Source organism: Polistes canadensis, unplaced genomic scaffold, assembly GCF_001313835.1.
Source record: "Polistes canadensis isolate GaletaPanama2010 unplaced genomic scaffold, ASM131383v1 scaffold_17, whole genome shotgun sequence".
NCBI lineage: Eukaryota > Metazoa > Arthropoda > Insecta > Hymenoptera > Vespidae > Polistes > Polistes canadensis.
The window spans coordinates 553570-568636 of record NW_014569564.1 but is presented as its reverse complement, the minus strand read 5'-3'; the positions used below and the strand labels follow the sequence as shown (position 1 = coordinate 568636).

The 15067-nt window shown below is 29.3% G+C and overlaps 2 protein-coding genes across 2 annotated transcripts; both read left to right on the top strand.

The window, feature by feature from the left end:
• Nucleotides 1-4685: 4685 nt before the first annotated feature.
• On the top strand, nucleotides 4686-5583 carry LOC106793675. The gene is made up of 2 exons (XM_014760816.1): nucleotides 4686-4721; nucleotides 4786-5583. Exons 1-2 carry the CDS (start codon nucleotides 4686-4688, stop codon nucleotides 5581-5583), a joined length of 834 nt encoding a protein of 277 aa, XP_014616302.1.
• A 1968-nt stretch (nucleotides 5584-7551) lies between these two features.
• LOC106793733 (transient-receptor-potential-like protein) lies at nucleotides 7552-14713 on the top strand. Its single transcript, XM_014760903.1, has 15 exons — nucleotides 7552-7926; nucleotides 8022-8244; nucleotides 8674-8871; nucleotides 8983-9172; nucleotides 9258-9440; nucleotides 10132-10322; nucleotides 10410-10588; nucleotides 10939-11414; nucleotides 11504-11586; nucleotides 11668-11789; nucleotides 11880-12070; nucleotides 12402-12592; nucleotides 12688-12893; nucleotides 13256-13525; nucleotides 13857-14713. Exons 1-15 carry the CDS (start codon nucleotides 7747-7749, stop codon nucleotides 14328-14330), a joined length of 3357 nt encoding a protein of 1118 aa, XP_014616389.1. The 5' UTR covers nucleotides 7552-7746; the 3' UTR covers nucleotides 14331-14713.
• Nucleotides 14714-15067: the final 354 nt, after the last annotated feature.

Below are 15067 nucleotides of genomic sequence, written 5' to 3'. Positions count from 1 at the left end.
ATTTATATATTTTTTTTTTTGAAAATAATATATTTATTTTATTAAAAAAAAAAGAAAAGCAACACGTCTAGTACGAAAAAATTATTTTTTTAATCATCGTAGGAGTTCCTATAACCCACGAACTATCATTACAGTCGCCTACTTACATTCGTTTAAGATTATTCTAATGCAAATGGAAGGGAAGCATCTCGAATAGATAACGTCAATATAGATTCTTTTTTTTCTATTTTTTTTTTTTTCGATTTAATGGCTCATGTAGCAGACCGTGGCCAATTTCACGCTAAGATTTTCACTTTTCACGGAGGACAAGCATGAACTTCGCGAAATTCAAGCCGGGGTGCGATCGATGTGCTTAACTGATGTCGACTTACTCAACCGATTTCTCGCTCTATCGCATTTTAAAATCAAAAAATCTTTCGTCATTGTGTAAAAATGAAGAAGAAGAAGAAAAAGAAGTGAAAGAAAAAGAATTAATAAAAGATGTTTAACAGATATCACAAATTTAATCGAAATTAAATTAACTACGTTGACACATATATTTATATCATTTATTTCAACGGTTTTTTTCTTCTTCTTTTTTTTATATATATAAACAATAATCAAATCGAAACGAATGCATTATTATCGATCAATGATCAAATAGCAATTTAATATCGAATCGACTTCATTACTGTCGTATTACAAAATAAAATAAAATTATTATACGACGAGACGACATATTATATACTTTATTTATTTATATATTTACGTGTGTGTATGTTTACGATAATTATTATATATTGTACCTGTTATAATTTAATCGATTCATAATATGAATATTTTCTCATTGCAATAAATTCAACGTTTGTAAAATAATGCGCGATAAAATATAATAAATTTATAACCGATTACAAGCAACTAACGACATAATTTATTTCCGAAACAAATAAATGTCTATGTAAAATAGTATAAAACTAGAAATTCTGGTTATATAATATCGTATCTATTGAATCGTTTCATAAATAAGTATCATTTTATGATAATATAGTATTATATTCCTTGTAACAACATCATTTAGATTTACGATTCAATTCAATAATCTTTGGTTTTCGTTTGAACGAATAAAAAATTATTATCGATAATTTAACGTTTGTTCTTCATCGAATATTTCTTTCCAAAAGATTGTCCACCCTTTTTGCCATATTTTTCATCAAGATGATGATGATCGTCGTATCCTTCGGCTGACTTTTCACCCTTTTCGTCGTTACTATGATATCCCTTCTCGTGTTTCGATTCTTTACCATGTTTATGCTGAACACACACAAATAAAATTTTATTAAAATAAAAAGAAAAAAACTATCAATTTTGATTAGTTAGGGGTTAAATAAAAGGATAGAGATAATAATTCGTAGTAATAACCTCATCGTAACCGGAATCATGGTGTCCTTTCTTTTCGGTACTTCCTTTTTTACCCTCGTGTTCTTGATGATAGGCACCGTGTTTTTCTTGATCCCCATCTTCGTGATACTCATCGTAAAAATCGTGTTTTTTCTCATATTCATCCTAATCATAAACGAATAAACATATTACATTTATAAATCATCGAATATTCATTTAACAAAAAGAAAAACAAAATTTATAATTTAATTTTCATCACATAGTCACATAGAATATTTCATAATAATCATAGAATTTTAACACGATTGGTTTAATATATTCTAATTAATTAACAATTAATATTTGAATAATAAAAACTTTATGTAATCATCGAATTAAAGTTGAGAAAAATTTCTGAACGTACTTTTTTGAAAATATTATGTTCCCCTTTAGTACTGTGTCCCTTTTGATGTTTTCCTTCCTCCTCAAATTTCGCATTCTTCTCTCCTTTTACACCATGATGATGTTCGCCGTAATGGCCACCCTCTTCGTGCTTTTTTTTATCATGGCCTTCCTTCTCGTCATAACTATCCTCGTGATCTTCTTTGTCATGATGACCCTTCTCTCCCTTCTCGTATTCGTGAATCTTTTCGTAACCCTTTATTTTTTTTTTCGTTTTCCCCCCCATCATTTAACGAACGAACAAAAGTTAATGTAAAACATTGATAAAGGTTTAATTATTTAACATATATATATATTTTTTTTAATATAATATAGTTGTGAATTATTTACACATTTTCTTTTGTTATATATATATATATACAACAAAAATAATATTAGATTTATTTTATTTACATTTTATTTTTAAACGGATCGATTTATTATTTACAGTATAAATAATCACAAAGCTATTATTTGAATACTAAAAACGTTAAACAATTTAACGAGATGAAGTACGTGAATGAATTAATTGATATTGGGAAAAAAAAACAATAGGAAAAAATTAAAGAATAGAAAAAAAAGTAGATGCCATACCTCGTCGTCTTTTTCTCCCTTTGATTCGTGATGTTCTTCTTCGTGTTTTAAACTGCCACCCTTCTCGACGTGTTTGTCACCACCACCACCACCACCACCACCACCACCGACGTCAGTTTCACCCTCGCCTACTCGAATCAAATGCAAATAAAGCGTCTAGTTATTCGCTGTTAAAGGCGAACGTCTTTTTAAACGAAACCATTCGATACCCTTTAATAGCACAATTAAGGTCATCCAAAAGAAACTTTGATATTTCTTTTTTATTTTTTTGTTTATTCCCTTTTCTAACAATCCTACGTCGAATCGAAATAAATTCATTTATTACAACTACGAAATACGATGACATTATTAATTATTGTCATTAAGATTTTTCTATGTTTTTTCATTTGTTTTGTGTGAAAGTATATATTATATAAATGATATTATTTAACAATAAGTAATTAAATACAAAAATTAAATAACACATTAAATGTGTTAACGATAACATTTTCAAAATTTATTTTAATCTATTTCATATAAATATTATATAAATAAATTAATTATTTTTGATGTAAATATTCAAATGGAAATATTTATTTTCCAAAGGCAAAATATTCAATAATAAATTATTATTCGTTAGATACAAAGTATTTTGAAAATGTATTTATCGGTCAATTAAATACTGAATACTATTATATATAAGATATAGCACAATATTTTCTTTTATAATAATAATTATGTAGATAAAAAATCTCGAAGTTATAGTATATTACAAACCAATTGAAAATCATTGTAATTTTTACGTGCCTTTATTACTAGCGGATGTTTCGAGATCGTCGACGTATCTAAATGCGATCGGTCTTCTGTTAACTTTCTTCAAGGTCAACGATGTATCGATCAAGGTAAAGAAAATGCACAGAAATATAAGTAAAATATTGGACATTTTGTATAAATCACGTTTACAAGGTAAGAAAATCATTAGGTTTTCAACTTTAATCTATCGCGTGATGATCTAAACGATCTACTGAAATCTGTTAGCATGATGCCACGGATTTAATATGATCGCGCTTCTCCGATCGTCAATTTTTTTTCGTCAATCTTGTGGTCGAGTTCTATCAGTGTTAACTTTTTCATTAACTACGGACAACGTAGTCTTAACTTTCTTATGAAAAGAAGATCAATACAACTTTTCTCTAATAACTTTCACCATTATCGGCACGCTTGTCTATCAAATTTCAAATCTTTACTTCATTGAGATTAATTTTCCCATCATTTCGTAGAATTTTTTCTTCTATCAAAATGTATTGACATTGAATTGCTCATAATTTGAAATAGGTGTACTTGAATGTATGTATATTTATATACAGGGTGTCCCAACTGAATGAAAACATTTAAATATATATATACATATATATACTTCGTTTCTAAATAATATATAAAATATACTTAGAATAGTTTGGTAATAATAAAAAACATACACTTTTATAGGATATAAAAATACCTATGACTTAGAAAACATTTTTCGTATCATTAAAAAAAAACATTGGAAATGATTTATATATCCTCTTTCAACTGGGACACCCCGTATACGTAATTTAATATTGACTCGTATAAAAATGTATATTGAATTAAAAAAAAAGTAACACGTAAAATCTGTTAAATGGCACTTTGACAACCGCTATATTGTGTATTTTTAATTTCTTTGTTAAAATCAAATAAATTCGCAAAAGAGAAAGTTGTTGACTAAAAACGTTTGGATATTTCTAAGCATGATTAAATCTATGAAGGAAGTGACTCACTTGAAATTGCGATTTTATTTCAATGAGACGGTGGGGGGGGGGRGGAAAAAGAAAGAGAAAGAAAAAGAAAAAGAAAAAGAGAAAGAGAGAGAGAGAAAGAACAAAGAAATGAATCGCGTTAATATGCATGCAGCCTCGTTGACCACAAAGTGGACAATAACTTTCATATTGAACTACGTTAATTCATAGTACAAAGAAATTCACAAAATAATACGATAGATAACAAAACAAAACAAAAGAAAAATAGGCCTCATAGAAAAAACCGTGAAACTTTAATAATTTTCTTTCTCTGATATAAAATCTATTTACGTGTTAGATTATTTCGAAAAACAACAAATTTATTTATTTATTACCGAACCTAGTTTGTGGGATTTTTATTCGATTGTGACTTTCGTTAATTGTATTTTCTTAACCCTTTTAGCACCGAACGACGATATATCGTTGCGCCTCTGTTAGGGCCTTATTGTACTCATAACAAGAGGTCTGTGTTTCAAAATAACTTAATAAAATGTTAAAATGGTTCATATTCGATGCAATACAAGTGAAAAAATGGTTATTAGATTTATTTTTTTGTTATATTTTATGCTTATTTGTGCCGCGGGTCTGTATATGTTAGTGCGATAAGATAGAAGCGGGACCCGGTATAGTTTTTCTGRACCGTAATCGCAATCTTTATGATATTTATGATAGTTATTGGAGTATTCAAGTTGCAAGATCTCTGTTTGAGAAGAATACATTTTTATCCGGAACAATACGCAGTAATAGAAAACATATTCCATCGCAGCTCAAATCAAAATTGSAAGTGGGCGAATGTAAGTACCAAAGAAATCGGGAAATACTTCTATTAGCGTACAGAGAAAAGAAGTCACAGAAAAAAAATGTACTACTGTTATCAACGCATGGAACAGTCGCAAATAAAACGACTGTAATTCGAAGACGGAATCAGCAAAGGGAAGTTCAAAAACCAGCAATCATCCACGACTACAATAAATATATAGGAGGCATTGATRTCTCAGATATGATGATTTACTCATATTTGGATGAGAGGAGAACAGTGAAATACTGGAAGAAAGTGGTATTTTCCATTTTTGCTCGCATGGTCTTGAATGCATACATWTTATACAAACACAACAGAGAAGCAAAGGTTATGAATCGACTCGAATTTGTAACCAGTATCATTCAGTCGATCACAACAGAATGGTTAGCGGAAAAAAATGTGAATCCAGAAAGTTCATTGGGTCACACATCGAGGGATTCAACAGTCCCAGGTATCAGTAAACTTCCTGGAAGAAGGGAAAAGGTTTGCGTAGTTTGCAGTAGACTGGATGGTGGGCCTGTGCGAAGATCGCGCACAATTTGTAATAATTGCAATAAAGGGTTGCATGGTATATGCATTAGTAAGCATCAATGCTAATAAATTGCTTRTGTAAGTAAAAGTAAGGAAATATAACATATTTTTAGTAGCCAGAAAACTAACTATAAATATCTATAATAACACTTATATTTTTTTTAGTGACGTATTACCAGCTGTACAATCCACTTGTGTAGTAGATCTGTCTGACGCTTGCCGTGCATCATAGCGTTATCTTTCCGTTTCTTTATCCRACTTCTGTTATTTTATTGCAAATGATAGCAAAATGCAATGACTGAACATTATAATAAAAGATGTATATACAGCTATGACTAAATGATGACTTTTTTTATGTGCAATTACCATTTGAAAAAGAGAAATCACTTTTGTACGATTTTTGTTATGTCTTATGTTCATGTTATTCCTATGATTTTCAACAAATAATGAAACACAATTCATATCGTCTTATTCTCCCTTTATTTCCGAATATGCTGCTTTTTATATTTTTTAAATATMGTTTCGTTTTTACGAGCATTTTCACAAACCTCTGCAAATTCGCCGATTCGGCCCGGTATTCTTCGCTTAGGCACGTTTTTTCCGCTGGTGCTAAAAGGGTTAAAGTAGTATACTATATTAAACAATCCAATTTTTATGTATATTTTTATACAAATGTATGTTCTTACAAAGATTTGACAAAGTTAAATTGACAACTGATGACAATGTATATGTAATAATGGTAATATTTTTTTTATGTTTAAACTTTGACTATAATCGTTTGAGTATAAGTAGCTATAAAACGACAAATGTTCTATAAATTCAACCCTTTTTTTTTTCAAAGCGACGTTATACGTATTAACGAGAACATAAAGTTTTTTTTTTATTATTTTTCAATACTAACACAAAGAGAATGACAACGAATTACGTTCGTACCTATCTATCTATAATATTTTTGCAAGAACGTATGGAACGCACTCAACACAATCGAAATAAAAATTTTTCTCCACCGACTAGAACTACCTTTTTGAATGAAAGAGGTTAGAAGAATCGTACGTGAAAATATTTTTATTCTTCTATAGCTAACATTTTTCATTCGATCACAAACACTTCATTTTATTCTCATCGAACAAACTAATTTAACATTGTTTCACATCCCATTTGTACGTACAACAATATTTATTCTATTAAAAATAAATATCAATTAGAATATATAATACATGATCTTTGATTTAATTAAAAAAAAAAAAAGAATCTTAATTTATGTTAACATGAAAGACCGAAATTGGATAATGTCAAGATTCACGTGGTTGAATGTCAACATATACCAAATACGTCGATTAAAGACCGAATATTACACATTAATTCTTTTGGACATACACCAATGTGAAGAATCTTGACATTCTCCAATTTCAGTATTTCACGGTGACATACGTATATATAACATTTATTAGTATTAACACTTTAACGACCGCTCACACAACATGTGTGTGATGCTACCGCCGAAGGTTTTTGGCCAGTACCACACTATTTTTAATTTTTAATTAAACTATGGTTGTGTACCATGTAAATTGTAATAATTTATATTGAAAAATATTACATTTTTGTTGTTTTTTGTTTTATGTTAATTTTTTCGTGAATTTAATAAAATTCTTTAAAATTAATTCTTCAAAAATACTGCCTGCCCCTGGCGACGTTTGACTCCGTAGACGTGCGGTCGTTAAAGTGTTAATAATGAATATAATTGTTAATATTGTCGAAATAGAATAAATTATTGTATAAAGGATATAAATAATCGATCAATAATTTGATCTGAAACTTAACGATAAACATTTTCATTTGCCAACCAAGAATAAACCTTAGTGGTTGTGAATGCTAACAAGATATCGATAAATGAATTAGCCGACGAAACGTTGCTGGATGCCCTATACTTGGTCATCTTAAATGTCTATGTAAATAAACAGGGTCTCGGTTAATTCCCATAATTCAATTCCCATGATCCCCTATATAACAGCGATTGTTACTGACCTCCTATTCATACGTGTTAAAGATACGCACTTGTTCGTACGAATACTCGTGGTTCCATCAAATTATATTTTACGACAATCATTTTACGTAAACAAAAAAGAAGAATAATAAGAAGATGTGCATCAGTTGTACATCATTTGTCATAATTTATCGTTGACAAAGTAAATAATATCGAAATAAGTTTTAACGAACGTATAATCAAACATGGGTTGCCCAAAATCTGAAAAAGACATGGAAGCACAACCGGACAAAAGGGAAAACAGTTTTCTTCATCAACCAAAATCATTGAATCTGGAAGAAAAGAAATATCTTTTGGCTGTTGAAAGAGGTGATTTACCTAACGTGAAAAGAATACTTCAAGCAGCTAACAAAGGTGAAATCAATGTAAGTTAGTGAATTATTCATTCTCAGCTGAAATTTACTTTAATTTCAACGAATTTTGGATATTTGTTATATTCTTCTGGATCATTACCTTTCAGGGCATGATACTTGACGTTAATTGCGTGGACAGTCTTGGTCGTGGTGCTATAACATTAGCAATAGAAGCTGAAAATCTTGAAATGATCGAACTTCTCATTGTAATGAGTGTTGAAACGAAGGATGCACTTTTGTATGCCATAGATAACGAATTCGTCGAAGCAACCGAATTGTTACTCGAATATGAAGAACTTATAACAGCTAACCAGACAAATGAACAGAACGGTTAGTGATTATTTTATTCATTATTTTTTTCTTTATAAAGCGAAATATTTCATTCTAGTCAATTTCTAAAAATGCATCCAATAACATTTTGCAATAAGACTTGTTTTTTTGTATTTTTCCATTAAATTCGTAAAGAATATTTATTGGTTTTGTTATGAACAATACGAAAGTAATTCATTTGTACTTAACTCGTGTTTTTTGTAAAATTGAACTTATATATTAGAATTAACCAAAAGTTCGTGTGTTTTTATTAAGTAATATTTCACTTGAATACAAAGTAAATTTTATTGACTTCAAAAAATTAAATTGCACTATTTGTGTGTGAAGTGCACCCTAATAAGAAAAAAGAAAAAAAAAACAAAGAAAATTAGAAATTATGATTCAAGAGAGAGTTTAATAATTATAATATTAACGTTTGATATTTAACAGACGAAAAAGAAATTTATCATAGTTGGCAAAAAATCGATCCGGTATCTGCTCGGTACCCAACCGACATGACGCCATTGATACTAGCGGCTCAACGTAACAACTATGAAATTCTGAAACTGTTGTTGGATAGAGGTGCTACTTTACCGATGCCGCACGACATCAGATGCAGTTGCGAAGATTGTCTACGTTCGACTGCAGGTCAGGAAACATCAAAGCTATGTGATAAATGATATTAAATAAAACAAAAAAAAAGAAATAAACTTGCTAAAACAATGTACTTATTTTGTATTTATTATTGTTAATCAACAGGTGACCCATTGAGACTTTCTTCAACCAGAATAAACGAATATAAGGCATTGGCTAGTCCAAGTTTGATATCCCTCAGTTCTCCGGATCCTCTGATGACAGCATTCCAATTAAGTTTGGAACTCAAAGAGTTGGCATGTGCCGAACCAGAAAGTAGAAAAGATTATTTAGAACTTAGATGTCAAGTTGAAAAGTATGTAAAATTTGATTTATTATTCGTTAAGAATAATTTATATTTATGAACGCGAATGATTTATATTTTGATATTGTTTAATCAGGTTCGCCGTCGATTTGTTGCAACAAATACGGACTACGGCAGAATTAAATACGATATTGAATTACAATCCCGAGGAAGGTAGTTTGTCGACGAAAAAATTGGCTAAACTCGAACAAGCTATACAATATAAGCAGAAAAGATTTGTCGCTCATTCTCACGTTCAACAATTACTTGCTGCTATTTGGTAAACATTTGATTCCTTTTTGTTATCATTAACCAGTTAAGTGTGTTTGACGACTATATCCGTCATGTAAGAATGACAGAATTTTGTGTTTTGACGGCTATATCCGTCATGCGTAAAATTTTCATACAATTTGATATTTAAATTGTAATTCTGGCGAAAACTAAATTATATTCGTAAATATTAATATGTTTAGAATGTTATGGGGTCAGGAGGAAATAAAATAAACAAATGAAAATTATAGATAATTTGAGTTGGACACTAGATCTTTGATTATCCCGATTATTATCTTGACGTGTCATAACCAAAAAAACAAAGTATATTAGATTCTTCATCTGCGATGATGTCCGCGATGTCTAACTAAAGAAAAAAAAAAAAAAAATTTTTGTTTGTTTGTTTGTTACATATTTGATTTTTTTAAGTTTTTCGTTAATTAAGTATAAATATAGTTTTACGTTGATCCATTTTTTAAATATTACTCATAAATTCATTCATTTTCTAAAATAAAGTCGTCTTTTTGACCCAATATTTTTACAGCGCCACTTACTCTGTGTTTGACGACTATATCCGTCATCGCTTGATTATCGCGACACACACTATGGCGCACTTTTCAAAATGATCGACACAGTTAACTGGTTAATAAATTGGATTTGTAAAAGTTATCATATCATGATTAGATCTTTCCTTTTTTTAGGTACGAAGGTGTTCCCGGATTTCGAAGAATGACCATTCTACAAAAATGTTGGATATTGATGAAAACAGCCCTCTTGTTTCCCTTTTATTGTATAATATATTTTTTCGCTCCCGAATCAAGGGTCGGACAACTTTTGCGAAGACCTTTCGTTAAATTTTTAGTACATGCATCTTCTTATATGTTTTTCTTATGTAATTATATTGAATTTTTTTTTTTGTAAATAGTGTAAAAAAAAATAACCCATAATAAAATTATTTGAATAATCTTTCGTTTATCAGTTATACTGATCTTGGTATCGCAACGCGTTGAAGTGGAAGTCGTGAAAATTTTTGGGAACGAAGAAACTAAAAGGAACCTTGAGATTCAATTAGCTCGACAAAGAGGTGCAGCACCGTCGCCATTAGAGGGTTTGATTGTTCTATACGTTCTAGGATTTATATGGCAAGAAGCAAGAGAGGTATAAAACATAATAATCGTTTATTAAAAAGAAACAAAATTTTATTTCTATTCTATATATTTCGTTTAATTTATTTAATAATTGGTAACATACCTAAAACTTACCCTAAAGTATTATTTTATTACTTTTCTTTTTTTTATACATAATTATTATATATATATTACCGTTTTAAATCGTAAAATCCATTAATTCATAGAAATAACTATACCGACCAGTTAAAAACATATGAAATAGAATAAAATTACATACATTAACAAGATAATATATGAATTATAAATAAAATATGTAAATATGTAAATAATAAAAAAAAAAAGAAACATAATCTTTATACGATAACTATTAATTAACAGGTATATGTCGACGGATTAAAAGCATATCTTCGAAATATGTGGAACTTCATCGACTTCACGAGAAATTCTCTGTACGTTCTGACAGGAATACTACGAGCTGCAGCTTATTTTCGACAAAGGGCAGAAATAGCAATGGATCCGTCGGCTGCGTTAATACCGAGAGAAAATTGGAGCGATTTTGATCCACAATTGATAGCCGAAGGTTTATTCGCAGCGGCAAACGTTTTCAGTGCACTCAAATTGATACATTTGTTCAGCATAAATCCAAATCTTGGGCCATTACAAATATCATTGGGTAGAATGGTTATCGACATAGTGAAATTTTTCTTCATTTATACATTGGTCCTGTTTTCCTTTGCATGCGGTTTGAATCAATTGTTATGGTATTTTGCCGAATTGGAAAGGAAAAGATGTTACAGTGATTTTGCCGATCCAAGTTGGGATTCGACCAGTGACGTTTGTATAAGATGGAGAAGGTATGGGGGAAAAAAAATCATTAATATTCTAATATCACGGTGTTATGTCGATTGGGTTTATTAAATAAACGAAATTGATTGTTTAATAGATTCAGCAATTTGTTTGAAACTTGTCAAAGTTTGTTCTGGGCTAGTTTCGGTGAAGTTGGTATAGACAGTTTCGAATTAACTGGTAATCAAATTTTAATTATTATCATTTAATCATTAATTTACATATTATTTATTACGTTACGAGATAAATTATTATTTTTAGGAATCAAATCTTACACCAGATTCTGGGGTCTATTGATGTTCGGCTCTTATTCCGTTATCAACGTGATCGTTCTATTGAATCTTCTAATCGCCATGATGAGCAATAGTTATGCTGTTATAGAAGTAAGAATACTTACGAAATATATACAAACATTTTGTTAATATTATTATATTTTGAATATTATTTTTTTAAATGAATTAATATTTATAAAGGAACACGCTGACACGGAATGGAAATTTGCAAGAACGAAATTATGGATGAGTTATTTCGAAGAAGGTGGTACTCTACCTCCGCCATTTAATATCTTCCCACCACCTAAATTGATTCTCAAATTATGTGGTATATCAAAGAAGAAAAATAACGAACACGTTGATAGCACTTATCGTCGTTCGCAAAATCAAAAGTACGTATTTGTTTATGTTTTTTATGCAAATGTAGTTTTGTTTTGCATTTTTTTCGAAAGAAACCAAATAACAACGAGAATTATTCAATTATTGTTTTACAACAATATTACTTGTCATATAAATAATTAATATTAATAAAAATAGTTTATATATTTTTTATTTTTAATTATAAATTCGAATAAAATCGAAAGATTATTTTTCTTTTCTGTTATTCATTACCGATTTGTTTCGTATTTATAGGTTAATCATTTATCGAATTATTTGATCAATATCATAATATTCAAATTTATTTGAAAACAATGATAAAGATTAATGATTGTTTTATTCTAGATATGGTATTGTCATGAGAGCTTTGGTATGGAGATACGTGGTCAATTCACATTCTATGCACGTAATGGAACCCGTAACGGAAGATGACGTACACGAACTGAAATCCGACATATCATCATGGCGTTGCGAACTTCTCGACATTTTACATAGAAATGGCATGGACATAGCTGGAATTGATACCAAAGAGAAAAGTATATATTTTATATAATAATTTTTAAAGGGGAAAAAAAAACACACATACACACATTCAAACGAAAAAATATTTAACATTGTTTACGTTTAACAGCTGTGTTGGGTAAAAAGATGAGAATGTGGGAAAGAAGATTGATGAAGGATTTCCAAGTATCAGGACTTTTCACTGGATCGGCAGAGGATGCTGCACAAGAAGAATTGAATCTTCTTCAACCAGCTGAAGGCGAGGATAACATTGCCAGATGGAAAAGAGTTGCTAGATTAGCGTTACTGAGATCAACTCAGCATCGTTGGGGCCAAGTAAATAATGAATCATTTTAATTGTGTTTTCTTATTTGAAACACATTTTTGGGACTTTTACAAAAAATATATTTTTATCCGTGGAACACACCGATAACATAATTATCACAATTATTTTAACATTTATCAAGCTGATCATTGAAATTTTAAACAAATTTCATAAAGGGTGATATATATTTTTAATATATTCACTCGCATTTAAATATAATTATTTGATAGTATTTAGTTATGGATTTTTAAAAATTCATACTTAATTACCGATTAAAAATTTGGACTCGAAATCCACCGGTCCCAATAATGTCAACATCAAATAATATCATTCGATATAATTTTATCAATTAAAAAGCAAATATATTGAACAGGTTGTGAATAGTGCGATTCGAAGTTCCCAAATTGGTAAAAGTAATAGCAGAGTATCCTTGCAAAATCAACAGAGTTTAAAAAAAGCCATAGAACAAGCACGAAATTTGACAGCAAAAGCACCGTTACTTCCAATTCCACAGATACAATTACCGAAAAGCACGGAAACCACGATACTTCATATACTTCATGACATTGTTGAGACTGATAATTCAGTTAAGAATGATGTACCAGTATTAACAGTAACGTACGAACCAGATCCAACTGATCAGGTAAGTTAAATTATTCCCAATTTTACAATATATTATTTATTATACAAAATTAAAATCGAATTTTCAACGTTGATAGAGTAAACAAATTATTACATCACAGTCATTGAGTATCTTACTTTTTAATTAGATACTATATAACTTTTTTTTTAACTCTTATGAATAATCTACAATTACTAATCAAATCTGATTTACATACGCAAAGTAATTATATTCATAGTAAATATTAATGAAGCAACCAATTCATTAATTTAGCGTTATTAATGTTGAATTACTTGTAAACAAAAAATATCAAATGGAATGATATATATAATTTTGCATTTACAATTAACAGCAATCCCAGACAATGTCGACTGTCGGTTATATCGATGAAAAATCTATACGAAATTATCAACCTGTTATACCAACTCGACCATCGTCTCAAACATCGAACAAAAAAGATGGAAATAATTTCACGGTAAATAATATTCAATGTCAAGATTCCTCGAATGTAATAACGCAAGGGAAGATACAAATGAAAAAAGATATTGCCAAAGGAACGTTAAATTCACCAAAAAGTAATCAAAATAAATCTAACAATACGTTTGCAACAATTAATGCTAATAATACTGGAGATTCTGGAATGATTAAATTACGATCAAAACCTTCACTAAGTCCAAGAAAAATCGTTGATAATACAATGATTATAATGAATAAATCTGATAGTAAGAATCATAAAGAGGAAGACAAACAGAGATTGGTTAACATAATGCCAAGGTCACCACGTTTTGCTACGAGTCGATCACCTAGAAAAGGTGGATGGCTTTAAACGCATTTTTATTTTGAGAATTTCTTTTCTTTTTTTTTTATCGTCTCTCGAATATTACATCATCTCATCATTATGAAAATGGTGTAGATATTTATTGAAATTTTATTATTATAAAAATATATATTTGCTTATATGATGTGAACGAAAAAGATGCGATATCAAAATAAATGTATATTATTTGTTATTCATTTTATTAGTAAAAAATAATGAATTATCATTATTGTTAATCCAAACGAACATTATTGCGATTATTATTAAATATTGTCTACGTAAATTCTATACGTTCACATTTGGTACTTTTTCTTTTTCTCTTAATTCTTTTACTCGACACACAAATGGCATAGCTTATTTATACAGTAAATTTAAAATAAAGATTGTCAATACTATTACGATAAATATTATATGACAAATAATAAATAAATTTAATCATTAAAAGAGAGAGAAGTGATCACCCATTCGTCGTTTTCTATTTAAAATAAAACATATGTGAATAATTAATGCCAATTTTGAAATAATTGTATGCAGAATTATTGAATACATTCGATGAATATTTTATTCTAACTTCTTGCATAATAATCTTTTCCTTTTTTATTTTTTTTCATACTGTTCGAAAATAAACGATCAATTCCAGCTTCTGTAATTTTTGATAAATCGTGATTAGATGTGGAGGAGAAAAAATCGCGAAAAATTATCGATCGATTCGTATATATATATATATATATACACGATATTGATTT

What these genes read in the sequence shown, in the direction of transcription:
- LOC106793733 (XM_014760903.1), top strand. Translation starts at nt 7,747, where the DNA reads ATGGGTTGCCCAAAATCTGAAAAAGACATGGAAGCACAACCGGACAAA. An exon ending in CTTAGATGTCAAGTTGAAAA is followed by an intron (nt 9,173 to 9,257) that starts GTATGTAAAATT and finishes TTGTTTAATCAG; the next exon opens with GTTCGCCGTCGATTTGTTGC. An exon ending in AGACAGTTTCGAATTAACTG is followed by an intron (nt 11,587 to 11,667) that starts GTAATCAAATTT and finishes TATTATTTTTAG; the next exon opens with GAATCAAATCTTACACCAGA.